Below are 18,994 nucleotides of genomic sequence, written 5' to 3'. Positions count from 1 at the left end.
TTACCCTATTTTTGCTCTCTTTTTTTAAAAAAAAAATTAGAGGCTATTTTTCTTAGTTAAATGTGCTATTTTTCTTAGTTAAATGATTATACTTCTCTTCATTAATTTCTTGACTAATATCAATATTCTGTGATCCAAGTCATCAAATTTTAACAGTATAATTTCTTTTCAAATAATAAAAAATAAATTGATAATTGAAATAAATTTAAAAATTAAATTAATAATAATTAAACTTAAGGAACATATTGATAATTGAGACAAATAAAAAAAATTAAAAGTTATACTATCTAAAAAGATTAAAAGTTATATTATCTCTTCTATTTGTTGATTTTGAATTATCGTAGTGAATAATTTTTTTACAAAAAACGTTTTTTGGCCAGATTTTATATATCACATAAAATATTGTGCATGGGTAAAAATAAAATGCTACTGTGGGGGGATGTCTATATAAATAATTTAATTTAATACTGGCAATTTTGGCAGCATCGTGGCCACATCATCGTGGGAACGCATAAATAACAAATAAAATTATACGAAAAATTAAAAAATTATTGGCTTCATTTCACTTTCATCCCCAGCATATCTTGTCTGCTTCAACCAGAAACAACTTGTTATCTGGCATTCTTGCTTTGCGGGATGCATTTGCACATTGTGGCAAAGTTTGAGACTTGAGAGCCTCCAGAAAACATGTCTGCCTGTGCTTCAATCTCCTCCACAACTTCCCACCTCAGAACCCTCCCCTCTTCTCTACCTTCCACCACCATCTCTTCTCCTCCTCTCGGATTTTCCCTCACTTCCCGGGAAAATCGAAGACACCTCATACCCACGACCACCTCTGTCCAAAAGCATGCTCTTTTTTCATCCAGGTCTGGCAGATTCGTGGTGAAATCCCAGGCCACTAGTGCTCCTGCTTCTTCTGAGTCTGTCACTGTGACACCCGTACCTTCCCAAATGAAGGCTTGGGTTTATGGAGAGTATGGGGGTGTGGATGTTTTGAAGTTCGATTCCAACGTTGGTGTGCCTGATTTTAAGGACGATGAGGTGCTCATTAAGGTTGTCGCTGCGGCTCTTAACCCTGTTGACGCTAAGAGGAGGCAGGGCAAGTTCAAGGCCACTGATTCTCCCCTTCCGGTAATGTTGTTCTATCAATTGCTTTTTTTCTGTTTACACGTATTTACAGCTACGCAGAAGATTTATGTGTAATTTTTAGTTGTTTGTTATATCAATATCAAACTCTTTCATAAAAATATGACTAGTGAGATTTTTACAGCTCACTGACTTGTTTCATGGGGTGAGGAATAAGCAAGCAATTGTGTCGTGGAGACTCTCAGAAAACTTGAGGCAATTCTTTAATAAGTTTTTTCCATTTTAAAAAAGGATGTGAATTTTGTGTTTTCTTTTCTTTGCAGTTGTGTTTACAAGCTGAATTTAACAGTAATGCAGTTATTATATGGAAGAAGATTAGAAGTGAGTTTACATGTAGTTAAATTTATGGGTGTAGTAAAAAACAATTATGGGACATGGTAGATGTGGATGTGCAATATAGTAGGAAGAAGGACAAAACTGAAGTAAAATCAAATAGTTTCTTCTGTAAATTTATGAAATTCAGACACTTCTTACAATTCTTTATTGTGCTATTGACTTTTTCAAAAGAGATTCTTTGGCATGCCAAGATTCTACTTTACAACTTGATAACAACCTTTTCAAAAGAGGATGGCTTGAGCTAATTTCTTGACTCTGCATTTTCCATTTTACAAGTGAAATCATTTGTTGCTTGTTTCAACTGTAGACTGTTCCAGGTTATGATGTTGCCGGTATAGTGGCAAAGGTTGGTAGTCAAGTGAAAGACTTCAAAGTGGGTGATGAAGTCTATGGGGACATAAATGAGAAGGCTCTTGAGGGACCTAAGCAGTTTGGAACTCTGGCAGAGTATACTGCTGTTGAAGCAAAATTGTTAGCACCAAAACCTAAGAATTTGGATTTTGCTCAGGCTGCTGGTCTTCCTCTTGCAATTGAGACAGCGTATGAGGGCTTGGAGAGGACCGGCTTTTCAGCTGGTAAATCTATTCTTGTTCTGAATGGTTCTGGTGGAGTTGGAAGCCTAGTGATTCAGGTATTTACTTTTGAGAACATCAGCAACATGTTAAAGAATCTGTAATCATCAAGATCTTATTTGCATAAAGTTTTCTGAAGTTAGGGAATCTGCCTCTGAGACAATGAACCAGTGACTAAATCTAGTTTATTTCATCTTTTCTTCTATTACTGATCAGGCTGATCTTATGGTTATTCATGGTTAATGACTCAAACCCTAAATGATCAGGCGTGTTTCTCAGCGAATGGTGGTGCTTGATGGCTTATTAGTCATGCTCAAATCTACATTTTTCTCCATTGCATTGACATTTTGTATAAAACTCAGCTTCTCTATATCTTGTTTCAAGCATCCCCCCTAATTTCGAACAGTTTTTCTCCCAGCCACGGCTGCTTCTTATCATTTTCTGTATCTATATATCTATGTATGACATAAACTGTAACAAGTTGCATTATTTGTAAGTCATAAACAATGCAACTCATTTTTTGAATTCCATGCGATGTACTAGACCCTCATTAGTTAGTAATGTATAAATCATGTTCTAAGTGGAGAAAAAAGTAAATTCTGGCAGACTAGATTACCATAGAAGTGCGCTACTGATATCAAATTTTCTATGAAATGGATGGATAAGTCGAAATTTTACTAGAAAATTCATATGCTTAGATTTCCCCCCACTATTAGGTAATTTGATATTATTTAATTTTCTCTGCTGACTTTCAGCTAGCTAAGCAAGTATTTGGCGCTTCAAGAGTGGCTGCCACGTCAAGCACTAGAAATCTGGAACTGCTAAAGAGCTTGGGTGCTGATTTGGCTATTGACTACACAAAAGAGAACTTTGAAGATTTGCCTGAAAAATTTGATGTGGTTTATGATGCCATTGGTAAGAATTTTTTCACAATGTTCCCATACTCTATACTTTGTTCCTTCTTCCATACGGCATTCTCAAACAACATGGACAACAATTCATGAGCAATACTTCAATTGTTGTAGAATTTATATCAATACCTATACCAGCTAGTAACTGTTCTCATTGTCAGACACACTTTTTAGTAGGATTTATCTTGATCCTGTCCTCCAAGCCTGCTTAATGATCTTTCTTTCTCTGTTGTGGTGATTTGAAGGGCAATGCGACCGAGCAGTGAAGGCTGTAAAAGAAGGAGGTAGTGTGGTGGCGCTGACTGGAGCCGTGACGCCACCTGGGTTCAGATTCGTGGTGACATCCAATGGAGAAGTTCTGAGGAAACTGAACCCTTACTTGGAGAGTGGAAAGGTAAAGGCAATTGTAGATCCCAAAGGTCCATTCTCATTTGCTCAGGTTGTTGATGCCTTCTCTTACCTTGAAACCAATAAAGCAACTGGAAAAGTTGTCATCCATCCAATCCCATGAGGGGAAGAAAAAGAAAAGAAAAGAAAATGAAAGAGATATGGGATAGGGCATTTTGATGTGTGATGTATCTTGTAATGTATGTTCACACTATGAGTAGGTAAAAGTTGAGATTAGAAAGAAAAATGTGCCTAAAAAACCTGTCCTTGTCTTCTTTCCCGGTTTCAATTTTCTGCGTTTACAAAATGGATGTAGAAGATGCATTACAAGGGGATGGAGAAATGAGCTTTATGTAAGGGAAAATTACAAATAGAATTCAAAGGAAGAACTTAATTACAAAATAAATCCCATGAATTTGAGAAGTTATAGTGAGGTCCCTTGGGGCTTGACTGTAAATAAGTTTGCATGCAAAATGTCCTAAACGCCATTCACCCACCCCTTTGACTAGACATCGATCCGTCACTGGCTAACAAAATTTTGATTTCCCTCTCGTTTTTGTTTTTACTCCCTCTGGGCTTTTGTCCATTGCATTCTTTCTTACTTCATGTGATAGTTTGGGCAAAGACACTGAATGAGATGGGCTTTTTAATCCATGGGCCTAAGGATATAACTTCACAAGGATGAGATGCTCCTATTTGACTACAGCTTTGTTGGCTTAAAATATTCAAACAACTTAACTGAGGTGCAAATATACAATTGACTTATTAGTTTCTGGGAAAATATTGACGTAATATGTGTTTTTTTTTTAAACAAAAGTAACATATCATATTCCTTCGCTAAGGCAAGCACTCATTAAACCTAAAATAACAAAACTAGGAACATGCAATTAGTGAAAGTCATATTTCGAAGAATGAACTTTAACATTAATGTTGGGAAAAAAAATCACTATTAGTCCTTATAATTTTAACCTCTTTTAATGTAGGCTGTAGTTTTTTTTTTTTTGTTGCTTCATGTCTTTTTAGTTTATTCCATTTGCAATGTTAGTCCCTTATTTTTTATTATGTCCAAAACAATGATGGGGTGATGCTAACAATGTTGAATATGCTGACATATAACTAATGCTGATAATTTATATTGAGTTGGAATTATAAGTTAGCAAATTAATTAAATGTCAGCATATTTAATGTTGTTAATTGTCATGTCATCATCTTTCTGACCATATTCAAACATAAATGGACTAACATTGCATAAAGAATAAAGTAAAGGGATTTAGAGCAACAAAAGATAATTATAGGGACCTATATCATAATCTTCCCTTAATGTTCTTCATTTTTGAGACTCGAATTGGAGACCACATAATCAAGAAGGATAAATGTTGAACCAGGCCATTTGAATAAAAGAAAAAGACGACAAGAATAAATATGCATACATCATAATTTAGAAGTGATTATTTAAAATATGGATGAAAATATATATATAACTTATTAATCAACATTATTGTGGCCGATATGTTGTTCGGGTGGTTTACAAGTTAAACTACAAGATCTGAAACACAGAACCAGATCCATTGCGTCATGAGTGACGTGCGCAGAGATGAAACAACGTCGCTTTTTCGGCATTTTGAGCGCCCAGAAACGGCGTCGTTTAGTATCCTTGCACGCGGCTCCCCATGCACGGAATCCTGATCCTCTGAGACATAAGTGCAGAAAAAAAACAGTAAGGCGAAGCCAAGCAGTGAAAATGAAGGTGTTGTTGGAGCCTGAGAGGAAGCTAGTCCGAGAGTCAGACAGAGAGAGAAGATGAAACGTTGAAGTTGAGATCCCAGAGCTCAAAAGTTCCCTTAATGAAATCGTAATGAGCACCTTTCACACTCAGTGTTCTCTTCAAAAGCCCTTCTCTCACAAATGGATACGTCAGCAAGTTTCCAAGCGATACATTCACTGCTTCCTGTAATTAATTAATCATCATCATCAATTTTCTGAAACGTATATGATAGGTAGGAATAATTTGGAACGATAGAAAATTGAGAAATAGCTGTGTCACTGAATAATACGTCCTCTCTCATAAAATATCAAAATACAATTATCAGCCTATATATAGACGTCTCTTCCTAACGCTCTTCCCAACGGCTAGATTAACTAACTAACTAACCAATTATGTCCTAATTACAAATTTATAACAGTATATATAACAGCTGATCAGTGTGATTATTGATCACTTGACGGACCTTCTCACAGTTGGTGCACTGGTCCGAGAAACTTAAGCCGCTTGTATCTGATTTGATTCTGGACCTTGCTGTATTACAGATTTGCACCCATTGCTCTATGAATTCACTGCAAAAACCTCACACCATCATTTAATATTACAAACAAACAGTGAAGAAGAAGCCATGTCGTGCGTGCGTGCGTGCGAGTAACGCTGTAAGTGCTCTGTATTAGACTTCAACTAATCCGGATCAAGATCAGATTATAAAGCAGTTATGTATGATGACTTGACAAGGATTGTTGAAAGAGATAAAAAGAATGAATAATAGGAGAGAATAAATATATGTGTGATCAGATACATACATACGTGCATGCATACATACATATATATATATATTATATATAACATAAGAATGACTTACGAAGAAGTGGTCCCATCGTCAGGGATAGACATGAGCCCTTTTATCCCCCCACAACAGCTATGTCCTATCACCACAATATTCTCCACCTACACATTATATAGTTTTCATCAGATTCTTTATAATTAATGTATGCATGCTTGGTTTATTAAAAAAATAAAACATGTTGTTTATGTGTGTGCGCGTGTGTACCTTCAAGTGTAAGACAGCGTATTCAATGGCTGCTCCAGCTCCTGCATACTTTATCTGCAATATAAATTAACCATGCAGGGGGCTTAATTAATTAGCTTCAATTTTACAACATCTATCAAAGAAGAAGAAGAAGAAGACCTTGTCATAAGGTGGGACCATGTTGGCGATGTTTCTGACGACAAAGGCTTCACCAGGTTGGAAATCCAGAACATGAGACGGGCATACTCTTGAGTCTGAGCATGCAAATACCATAAACTGCAATATATATTACTAATCGATTACTCTTTTGGTTTTATTTAATTACAAAATTAAAAGGGAATCAAAAGAACAATAATGAGTGTGCCTGAAACTATTGGGACCACTGGTAGTGGTTTTGGAAACAGACAGTGCATAGAATTGCTCACCTTTGGACTCTGCCCTTTTGCAAGTTCCTTGAATAAGTCTGGATTCTTCCTGCCAACAGTCACAGATCAATCCCATTCATTCCTCATCATCAAATTCACTACTAATATATTTCTTTTAACTTTCATTACAAACTAAGCCCGCTTTGCTCCTTTACTTAAGTTATTTTCTCCGATTTATAAAAAGCAAGGCACTTCTTCTTCTTCTTCTTTTTTAAATACAAACTAATAATGCATTAGTTAGTCAAAAGAGATCATTAGAAGCGTTGAAAGTTTCCCAAGAGTTACTACTTTGGTCTTATTTTTAGGGAAAAGAGAGAAAAAAAAAATTGATCATATTTATAAAACACTTATTAATTTTCAATGTTCCTTTTTATACTTTTACAGTTATTAAATACTTTAAATAAAAATATCAATAATGAAATTTAAAAAATATTTATAAAAAATAAAAGCAAAAACTTATTAAATTTTAAAATAAAATTAATGAAATTTAAGAGCTTTTTAATTCAGGTAAAGCATGTTGAAAATGATTTATAAATAGAATCAAAGGTATAGGAAGTATCGCCTTATTAGCATGAAAAATTGAGACATCTTTTTTTTTTTTGTCCATAACTACTTTATCATAAAAAGTGGATTATTTTTCTTATACTAAAATAAATTTAAAAAATATTAAGTATTTAATAGGAAAAAATGTCTTGCAATTTAAAATGAAGGAAAGGAAGTACAATATTGAGTACCCCGTGAAAATTGAGAAGTGATAATTGAATTATTGAAATTGTCTAAAAAAAAAAGAATTCCCTAATTTATTTTTATTTAATGCCTCGTTTTTAGAATATTTTTCATAGTTAATAGTTTACTCTGCTGATAGCAAATTATGAAAGTAAACTTATAAAGAAAGCAATTAATCGTCAGTAATTTATAAAAAGGTCCAATTCCTCATAAAAAGTGGCTTGCATAAGGCGTCCGCGTTCGGTGTGATGAGCACCAAATGCTCATCAAAGTCAGGACATTTTAACCCAAATTCCTAGTCATTCATTTAAATTAATTTTTAAATTGTTTTTAATATTATATTTATTAAAATAAAAAATATAAAAAAATTTATATTAAATCTGAACTATTTAAAGTATATTTAAATGATTAATTTGTTAAATTTATAAATTTTTTAATATTAAATTAGATCATCTAAATTATATTTGAACATTCCAGAGTTTATATAAATAATGAAATTATAAATTTATTAATATTTTTAAGGTAAATATAACTTTTGGTTCCTGTAATTTACTCATGTTTTGCTTTTGATCATTATATTTTTTTTCAATATTTTAGATCCCTACACTTTTATTTTTATTATTTTGGGTCCTTTCAAAGTCCTTTGCTCATAGAAGGATCAAAAATAATAAAATAATAAAAATATAAGGACCTAAAACATTAAAAAAAAAAGTATGAGAACCTAAAGCAAAACGCAAGTAAGTACAAGAATCAAATGTTATGTTTACCTATTTTTTTAATATTAAATTATATTGCTAGATTAAATATGTATTGGTCAAATTGATAATGAACATATTTATTAAATTAAAATTTGAAAATTTTTTATACTTTCATATTAATAAATATAATATTAAAAATATTTAAAAATTAATTTAAATAAATGGCAAGATTAATTTAAATTAAAATGAAGGGTCAGGATTGTTCCTGACTTTGATAAGCATGCGATAAGCACAGAATGTAAACCGCTTGCATAAGATAAAAACGTGACGGCTAAAGAAGAATCGTACTCGAACTTTTCTAGCTTGAAATTCTGGAAGCCGATTTTGATCCTAAGGTCCGCGTTAAACGGCTTGTCGCGGGCCGCCTCTAGCTCCGCCGTCAACTGCTTGATCTTTGTGGTGCCGATCACTGCCAAGTCAGCTTTCTCACTGAACCAAAAATTCATTCATAATAAACAAATCCAAATGCATCGGCCAGTAGTAAAGCAAAGAAACTAAAATCTAGGACCTCTCATTTTCCTTGTATCCTGGTTAGATCAAAACTTTTTAACAATTTTTATTTAATTTTTTATAAAAAATATACAAATAAAATAAAATCATTTTAATAGTTCAATTTTATTTATATATTTTCATGAAAAGTTATAATTAGACGGGGCCCACGATCCAAAGCGCTCGTGAGAGGCATAGTGGTAATAAAATAAATAAATAAATACAGTAAAATGATTTGTCACCTGAGAAGCTTGGTCAAGTTAGCAATGGCGTCCAAATATGACTCTTGTGGTGTTGCCATGTGATCTTCTTTCTGCAATATATATATATATATATATATTTCACCCAAAAATTAATTAATTACCAATCCAAACAGATTCAACGCGCTGAGATTAAAACGAATCTTGCATGCCAGTTTTCAGACAAATTAACAGATAAAAAAATTTCGCGATTATTACAAACAGAAACTTCACTTGGCGATATATATACGAATGTTAATTAAAGGAGAAGATATAGTTAAGGTGGGGAAGGAAAGAATTAGCAGATCATGAGATGGATTCAGGCCAAAAAACAAGCAGATAAGATATATAGATACGTTAATCATATATCATGAATCCAGTAACAGAAACCTCTTGAAGAAGAAGAAGAAGGAGAAGGAGAAGGAGAAGAGACCTTGTAATGTAGGAGAAAGAATAAGAGAAATGGCGAGTGAGGCGATGATTGAGAAAGGGAAGAGGATATATAGAGAGAGAGGGAGAGAGAAGCGAGGAGTTACGTGCTGTGAGGCAGAGAATTCGGGTCATAACTTTGAATAAATTACCATCACAATACTTACTCATAATTTAGGCCATTAAAACATTAATTTGTGTATAAATGTTAGTAAGAATTTGAAACATAGTTTTTTCCAACACAATATATGCTATTCATAAAAAATATCAGTTAAAACTTTAATTTTTTAAAAATATTTACATCTTTTTATTTATATTATTTTTAAAATTTTTATCAATACACTCATGGTTTTTATGTGAAGTATTTAAAGATAAGGAATAAAAATATATAAATATAAATATAAATATAAATGAAAAGAGAAACATACAATTTATTCAATCTTCTATATTTTAAATTAAGGAATTCTTTCAAAAAGTGATTTAAAAATTTTGTTGGAAAGTAATTCGTAAGTATTTTTATAAATACTATTTGAACTAGAAGCATACTTTGACTCTAGTAAACTCAAAATCCAACTCACCTAATTTTTTATTAATAACTATTTCACACTTTTTAACAAAAATGTTTAAGTAAAAAAATTTTTATTTGAGTATAACTTCAGTAAATATCTAAGTGTTTTAATAATAACAATTGAAATTATAATGTGTCACTTTATTAAAAAAAATAAGTGAATAATTGAAAAAAAGAACTATCTAATGCTTAATATTTTGAATCAAATCAACTTAAATATATCTAAAACACATGCAATAATGGTAATGCATGGGAACGAACGACCATTGTACCACTTTTTTTTTTTTTGGTACTATTGTATTTAATGCTTTTGGATTCTGCCTTTTCCTTTTTTTCAGTTTTATTTTTTAAAAACTTGTTTTATTTATTATTTGACTTTTTAAAGTTAATCACCCATTCACCCCTTAAATGCGTAATATGTATGAATATAAAAAAAAAAGGAAGGAAAAATTTTTTTATCTTATTTATAAGTCATGTTATTAAATTTTTATTGTAAATTTTTTTTATCTTATATCAAATGTTAGAGAGAGAAAATATATTATTTAAATTTATATATTTAATATAAATAAAACTGAAAATTTTGTCAAATTTTTAAATAATACTAATGAGTTTTAAGATTTTTTTAATTTTGATAAAACATATTAAAAGTAAATTATAAATAAGATTAGAGAAGTAAAAAGAAAATAGGAAATACCCATATTTAGAAAGAAAATGAAATAGATATATTCTCATCTTCTTTTTAGAAAATACTTTTATTAATATAGTATTTATCAAACATTGCATTCAGATTTTTATGAATTTCAACAAAATAGGTTGAAAATAATTTATAAATAACATAAAAAGAAGTATAAAACCCTTTCTACAACTTTAACAAGAATTTGAATCTGTTTCCAAATATGCCCCTAACAAATGATTAAACCGTAATAAAATATTATTGAAAACTGGGGAAAAAATTCAACCATGAACCAACTGTAACTGCTTTTGTTTTTGTGTTCGTAAATTTCAAAAGTGGGTAGCATCATAAAACAAGACAGTTAATATTTCATTTCATCCCTCTTAATTTATAAATATTTTTAAATAAAATCATACTTATTACTAAACTTATTAAATATACTTTATGATTTATTTTTTTAATCATACATATTACTAAAACTTATTAAATATACTTCATAATTTTATTTTTTAAAAAATAAAATTATAAATTTTTAAAAATACTTTTCATGTTATACTTCATCTATAAAAGAATAATAAACAAAGGGAATACAATATGAGAGTAATATTAAAAAAATATCATAAATAAAACATTATTTTTATTAAATTATTTTATATTTTAAGATACTGAATCTCTTTCAAAATATTTTATCATTTGGGTCAACAGTGGTATAAGGTACTTTGTAAAATTCAATAAATCATTTATAATTTTTTTTTTCAAAAATGCCAACATATTCAAGAAAAATAAAGTAGGGAGGACCGAAGACATGTGACGTGCCTTATACTACAAGTTCTGGTGGCCTCGGTTTCACAGACTGGTTTAACTGTGGGTAACTCGATAAACTGTGGGAACATGAGAAGTTGAGAGCTCCAATGCTTAATAATGGCACTCTGTGGCCTCCATTACTCTTAATTAACCATAATTAACTACTTTAATCAATCTTCCTCCAGATATGAAATGTGAATAATACTTCTCTCTCGGTTATCTATAAAACGGGAGAACCCTTTGTTACCAACAAGTTGTCAAATTTGCAAATTTAAATTTTAAATAAACTCATAATAGATATGTAAATTGAAATTTTAAACTTCTAAAAATTTGCCCTATCAATAACTATTTATTAAAAATATATAATTAAATAATTAAATTAAAATATAAAATATGATCATAATTTAATTTAAATATAATTTAAATTTTAAATCTAGATTATTGAAATTAAATTCATTCACGTTAATAGATAATTATACCCATCATAGAAATTTTAAAATAGAAAAACTTATTTTTGGCATTTCTTTTTTTATTAATATTAAGTTTTTCATTTTGAGTTTTATTTTCTTTGAATCGGGTCATATTGCTTCCATGAATTGAGTCATATATAGTATATACTTAACTCCCTTAACTCAACAAAAAATTGATGAATTTAATAAGTTTAACCAAGTCACTCACTAGTTTAACTGAATTTACATTAATCTGAGTTTTTGAGCGAATTGATATTTGTCAGGCATTTTTAGTTAGTTACATCTCCCAAATGAATTAGTTAATTATTTTTAAAATTACACATTCGTTTCATATTTACATTTATTTAATATAGTATCTCAATTAGAAAATCTTATTGTATAGTTATTAAAAAAAGAAAATCTTATTTTACATCCCCCTTAATTAAGGGTATTTTAAAAAAAAATCTAATTAATTGTACATTAAAAGATTCAAAATACTTTATTTTTTTTAACATCTCCCCTTAAAAATGCCTTATAATTTTAAATTAAGGGAGTAAGTCACTTTTAATTAATTAACGCATATCAAGAAAAATAGTCAAGGGCTACTTAAAGTACTAAAATTGTTATGAAATTAAACTATTCAAATTTTATAAATTCATATATATTTTAAATTTCAAGTAAAGAGTAAGGACCATAGTTTATTATTGAAATTTTAATAATTCAAGATTCTCAATTATAATTAATAATTTTATAAATTCCTTAATTGTCATTTTCTTAGAAAAAATACATGTAATGCTCCAATAACCTATGGGCTATAAGATGACGAACAAAAGATGCGCCAAAAAACAAAAATACTACACCTTATGTATAGAGTTAGAGAAAGTATAAGTAATATTATCAATTGTTATGAGTATTTAATATGATATTTACAACCGAAAAGTATCATTCATAATTATCTTTTTTTTTAACGTGAAAACCCTCATAATTATCTTTTCAACAGTTAACCTTTTTCTTTCCTCAATAATATAATATATTTTAATTTCTCAACCAACATACGGTATTTGTTTGGGATAAAATAAGGACATCTTTTTTAACAAACACAACCATTTCTTGCAGTTGGCTTCCCTCTACTAAAATAAGCCTCCTCTACACTATGAGAGAAGTGCATATTTAAATTATTTAGATTAAATTTAAATAGTCTAAATTTAAATTTTTTACTTTTTTATTTTACATTTATTGAAATAAAAAATTTATATAAATTGTAAAATATTTTAATAAATCTGTTCATTAGCTTGGACAGTTCAAATTTAATATGAATAATTCAAATTTAATACTAAAAATTTATACAAAAAATTTAATATTAAATATATACTATTCAAAGTATATTTAAAACGGCAAGTTGCCTCAATGACAATGCCATCTTCTTGGAGTGTGAAGTTTAGGGTTCGAACCCTACTTTAGTGCTTAGATATATGAGTTGCATGTTTAAATTAATTACTTCAACAAAAAAAAAAAAAGAACATAGGATAGTCAGTTTATAAAAATATAAAATTTTTAACATGTATGCCTCATTGCCTCATTTCTTAACATGTATGCCCAATATAATAAAGAAATTTTTAAGTAAATCAAGTGTGCCATATTATTTATAGTCTGTCCAATAAAAATATAATATTTAAATAATATTAAATATAAATTAATTTTGATATTAATGATAGTAGAAAGAGAAAATATAAAAAATTAAAATATATGTACTACAAAATGCATGAACTAAAGTTATAAATGAAAAAAATTGTTGAACTTTTTTAAATTAAAAGATATTTTTGTCATTTTATAAAAAACTTAATTTAATTAGGTCTTTTAAAAAGCCAAAGATATTATCATATATTTCACAATATCAAATTATAATTTATCTATTTTAAAAAGATTTATTTATCATCATCCTTTGTATCTTTTATAAAGAAGGCATGTATATCTTATACATGCCCTTAGGGCAATCATTTTATTATGGATTCAAGGTTAATAGGGTGGTGGTATTCTTGTCGAGACGGCATCAGTTGTCACCTTCCCGGGACACAATTTTTAAAAATTCTCACATAAGATATTTTTTTAATTCATAAATAATGGCACTAAAATTTTTTTATGAATTTTTTACTTTTTATTAAATGTTGATAAATAAAAAATATATCATTAAAATATGCATACTACTCCATCTTAATTAATAAAAAAATTAAATAAAATCAAACATACCAATAAAATTTATTAAATATGTTATTTTATTTTTTAAAACAAAAATATAAGGGAGAATCTCAATACAGGATTAGGGAAGAAATTAACTTCATAAATGGACCATTACATCCTAAAATTTCTTTGCTGGATTTTCAGACTAAATTGAAAATAACGTTAGAGGGAAAATGATTTAATTATCCTTAGTTTAAAAAGAAAAGCAACTTCTATAGAGGACATTCCTCTACTTGATCAAACTCAACTCCGCACACTGCTGATGAACTTTGCAAGTCATCTCTGTCATCAATCAAGGTGGGTTTCTCTTGTCTTCGTCGATCAAGCAAACCCTCCCCCACTTCTCCATGTGGTCAATCGAAGACACCTCTCAATTTCTATTTTTTGGTAGATCATCCAACAAAAAAAATTAAAGATGTTAAAGTCCTTACTCATTTCACAAAGTCAGATATTGTGCCCCATATGGTACGCTAGAATTGATGCTTGAGAATGGAAATGAAAGTGAAATTAAAAAAAAAAAAAAAGAGCTATTTGTCATGCTAAAACTCACTTCCACACTACTGTGAAATTTGATAGAATTGGGTTCTTTGCACATACTCATGGAATTGAGATGAGTTCCTTGGAACTGAAAAAATTTGGACAATAATCCCCAAGTTATGAATTTTCTTAACAATATTACCCCTCCAAATCAGAAGAGCCCTACATGCACAATCAAAACAAATAAATTTTTTCCTATCTAGCTTGATATAGAATCCTCTTTTCTTTTTTCCTTACGGTGTCGCTCAAGACCTGAATGAAATTGGATGTTTCTTTCTTCTTGATGGCATCGCTCAAGACTCAGGTATTACTTGTGGCCTCTCTCTGCGTTATCTTACCAATGTACTGGTGTGGATTATTTTATTGCCTTCCAAACTAAACCTCAAAACAAGACCCATGGCAAATTTCAAAGAGAGGAATAAATTGTCATGCTCAGTTTTATAAAATGCTTTTTTATGGATACAAAGGAGTTACGTTGAATAACACCAAAATCTAACTGATAAACACATATGGGAGAAACTTGAAGCTTGGTGGGGTTTCACTCCCTCGACAAATGGAACCATGGTGGGCTTTTAGAAAATAGAGAATGGAGAACTACCGAGATCACAGAAGATGAGATGAGAACACAATTCTATTGCAGATTGCTTTTTTGAATTTTTGATTTTCTGTTTGTTCTTTTTTTAAAAAAAATGAAGTGCAAAAAAGTCTTTTAAATACAATTTTACTTATTTAATTTTTTTATTTAAAAACTTGGTTCAATTCCATCTAGATTTCCAGCACACCAAACACAATTTTTTAGCTCGCTTCCAGCCTAATTTTACTTTACTTTCACTTTCACTTTTTAAAGAAAATTTTTCCTCCATGCCAAACGAGGCATTGAAGATATGGTGGGGAGAGAGTGAGGGAGATGGACTAGACAATGGAGAGTTAGAGAGAAGAACAAGAAATGAAGTTAAAAAAAAGAAAAGAATGCCAGCAATGTTACGGCTTAAACTTGTGGGTTGATATGAGTAACTTCATGATAGTCATGACCTTGCCTAAACTGAATATGACTCATCATTATGGCTTAAAGTTGTGAGTGGAAGAAGTAATAGTGGGCAATGTTAGGCTAGCAAAACAAGTTGGTTTACTCAATTCAAATGACACATTTGAATACAAATATAGAGAGCTTATATAGTTAATACATCGCATGGAGGAATCATTTCAACAAAAGTTAGAAGAGCAATCCAAAAGTTATGAAACAAGTTCGGCTAATGTTGTAGCCAAAATTGAGAACCAACAACAAGAAATGAGAATCACACATGAAGCTCAAGAAAATCAATTAAGAGTTGAGTTGGCAGAAAACATGAAGTTTTGGAAGAATATGATGGTTCAATTTATGTCTTCCACCTGTCAACATGTTTCAACTACACATGCTTTTGCAATCGAAGCTCAAGAAAGTGAGGAGTCTAATAGTGATGAAGAGTCTGATGATGATACTGATGATGAAATTGATGATGAGTAATTGTCTATGAGTTTATTATGACTTTTAGGTGACTTATGAACATGTTTATTTGGTATACATTTTCTTAATCAGTAAATGTTTAATTTGTTGTTGCATTGGAGCTATTAGTGGTATTTGAATTGTTGTTGCAAAAGGAAAGGGGTTGAGTGGAAACAAAATTTGACATCGATTTGATTTGTCTATTTTTCAAGGAATTCTCTCAAAACTTCATGTGAGAATTACTTTCTCTCCAACAATTTTTGAGAGAAAAACACCAAAATCTAGCATTTTAATTGTTAATTTCTCTCAACATTTTTTGAGAGAAAAATGTTCTAACAAATAATTTTGAGAGAAATATGTCCAAAATTTACACTTCACTTGTCTATTTGTCTTAAAATATTTTGAGAGAAATGTTGTCTTTCAAAATTTTTCAAGAAAATTTCTCTCAAATAGTTGTGAAAGAAACCTTTTCTCTCAATTTTATTTGAGAGAATTATTCTCTTAACTATTTTCAAGGGAAAGATCTCAAAATATTTTGAGAGATGTTCTCTCAAATATTATTGAGAGAAAAATATTCTCTCAATAATTTTTGAAAAAAGATAAGTTTTCTTGTGAGATTTTACTCTTATTTGTTTTGAAATAAATGTTTTTTATCTCAAATTTTGCAAGTTTTCTTTCAAAAATGTGATAAGAGAAATTTGCTTTTTTCTTAAAGTGTGAATGAATAGGAAGCGAATGTGAAATCATCCAAGTGTGTGTTCTATCAATCTAAAAGTTAGAATAATTCTTAAACTATATTGCATAGTTCATAATTGCTTAATGAAGAAAAGAGTCCACAGAAGAGAAATTAGAATGGTGGAAGATGTAATGTTTTGTAAAGTCATACAATGTACACCTTTTGAACTATGTCATTATTAATTAATTCATGGTTTATGAAAAAATATTAGTTGAAACCTTAATTTACTAAAAATATTTATATCTTTCTATTTATATCTTTTCAAGAGTTTCCGATAACATGTGTATTAGGATTAGAAAGAGTACTTGTTTTTTTCAAATTAATGTAAATTTTCTTAAATTCACTTGTAAATTGTGAAATCTTACTTTTATATTTCCTTATATTATGCTTGGATGCATGTGTATTAGGATTAGGATTTAAATTTGAGCCAGATCTATTGTTTTGGGTGATTAAAAATGTGTGGATTTGAATTCAATCCAAATTCAAATCTAAATCCTACCTCATTTCCTTTATAATTTTAAATTCTTCCTAAATCCCCGATATTTCAAAGTTTAACGGAAGCTTCTCTCTTCCCTCGTGTTTGTTTGTCAACTTTGCTACCTTGGTAACTTCAAATAGGAACAAACGAATGGCATCGATTGGGACCCAACCATCAATGCTTACTAGGATGGATTGTTAGCGATGACTGGGACTAGAATGTAGGAGAAGACCAAGACCACCCTCCTTCGCCATTCGGTGTCAACTTGCCATAACTGTTTTCATTTGATGCCAATCCAATGTCGTCATTCGGTGTTGATACAATTGGTGTCAGTCCGCTGCTACTCATTATCAGTTTGTGATCACCATCTTCAATCCATCTATCTTTGTTGTCCAACGCCAAATGCTACTATTAATAGGGAATGGTTTGGTGTCATCACCCAAGTCCAATCCACAACTATCAAATTGCTGTAATCATCCCATGCTAATTTGTAAACATTATTTCGAATAGGATTGCCAATGTCAATAAGATTAGGCCATCGCTACCAATTGAGACCAAACCACCAACGTTGTCCAAGGTTGAATGGCTAGAATTGACTAAGATCAAGTTACCACCCTTGATCTGGATCGGATTGTCAACTTTGACTAGAACAAGACCGCCAACATTGTCCGAGTTGCCTCTAAATTCAAACATGGAATCTAAATTTTGAAATTTTATTTAAGATCCAAATAAAAAATTTTAATATTATAATTTGACATTTTGTATATCTTCCAAACAAAGAATTTAGAATTTATAAATTTTAAATATGAGATTTTAAATCTAAATTTTTAACCCAAATCCACCCATCCAATTTGCCAAGACTAAAATATTGTGCAATATTATTATCCAATATAAAATCGTCCATGATTTATTAAATTATTAATGTCACTTATACAACATCTAATATTACTTATAAATGGCCTTATGTTGCTTGTCAAATCTACTATGTTATTTTTCAAATAGTTAACTCATGTAAATCTATACATAACTTGTTAAATTACTAACTTTACAAGTAAAATGTCTTATACGTCTAATAATGTACTTGTCTTCAAATTAATGTAGGTTTCCTTAACTTTATTTGTAAATTGTGAAATCTCACTTGTAAATTTTCTTATGGTATATTTGGATTAATGAAAATTTGGATTGAATCAAATCCCTCCTCTCGATACACAAAAAATTATAAATTTGTATTATGGGTTCAAACTCAAATCCATTTTAATTTATAATTTCTTTGTGACTTTAAATTTCCTCTACACTCTAGTTATTTAAAACTTTAATCATTTCAAATGTATTTTTCTCTTTGCATTTTCACTATTGATACCTTTATAACTCTTTTTTTTCATTTCTTGTTGATTTAAAAAATAAAAAAATAACTTGTTATTTCTAATTTTTTTCATTAATACTTCAAATTTCAGTTTACCTCTCTTTTTCATTAAATTTTTTTAAACTATTAAATAAAAGACTTTAAATATATGAATTTCATATGTGAGATTTGAAACGCAAGGTTTCAAATCTAAAATACTAATTTAAATTCATTAATTCAAATACTACCTTATGTTACTTGTTAAGATTGAAACATTATTTGTATGATATTCATTTTATGTAAAATTATCTATGACTTATTAAATTACTAACATCACTCGTAGGAGTTTTAATATTACTTGTGAATTGCTTTACATTGCTTACCAATTTCGTAATGTTACTTGCAAATATGGCTTTTCTCAAATGCTATTTATTTTTGTTTAAACACCAAGGGTGATAATGTCATTTTGTTGT

At 29.8% G+C, this 18,994-nt stretch overlaps 2 protein-coding genes across 2 annotated transcripts; one reads left to right on the top strand and one right to left on the bottom strand.

Annotated features, from left to right (window-relative positions):
* The first annotated feature begins 616 nt into the window (after window positions 1–616).
* On the top strand, window positions 617–3,599 carry LOC129321662 (2-methylene-furan-3-one reductase-like). The gene is made up of 4 exons (XM_054967515.1): window positions 617–1,131; window positions 1,790–2,113; window positions 2,810–2,969; window positions 3,211–3,599. The coding sequence occupies exons 1-4, from the start codon at window positions 688–690 to the stop codon at window positions 3,474–3,476; spliced, it is 1,194 nt and encodes a 397-aa protein (XP_054823490.1). The 5' UTR covers window positions 617–687; the 3' UTR covers window positions 3,477–3,599.
* A 1,039-nt stretch (window positions 3,600–4,638) lies between these two features.
* Window positions 4,639–9,302, bottom strand: LOC129322727 (carbonic anhydrase 2-like). Its single transcript, XM_054969080.1, has 9 exons — window positions 9,218–9,302; window positions 8,788–8,858; window positions 8,345–8,485; window positions 6,573–6,621; window positions 6,307–6,423; window positions 6,169–6,222; window positions 5,980–6,065; window positions 5,581–5,686; window positions 4,639–5,300 (listed from the first exon to the last, which is right to left on the bottom strand). The coding sequence occupies exons 2-9, from the start codon at window positions 8,844–8,846 to the stop codon at window positions 5,136–5,138; spliced, it is 777 nt and encodes a 258-aa protein (XP_054825055.1). The 5' UTR covers window positions 8,847–8,858; window positions 9,218–9,302; the 3' UTR covers window positions 4,639–5,135.
* Between the last annotated feature and the right edge of the window lie 9,692 nt (window positions 9,303–18,994).

The sequence above is a fragment of the Prosopis cineraria genome, unplaced genomic scaffold (assembly GCF_029017545.1).
Source record: "Prosopis cineraria cultivar Desert tree isolate PC_DT_omini unplaced genomic scaffold, ASM2901754v1 PC10, whole genome shotgun sequence".
Lineage (NCBI taxonomy): Eukaryota > Viridiplantae > Streptophyta > Magnoliopsida > Fabales > Fabaceae > Prosopis > Prosopis cineraria.
Note: the sequence above shows the minus strand (reverse complement) of the source record. Positions and strands in the feature narration are given on the sequence as shown.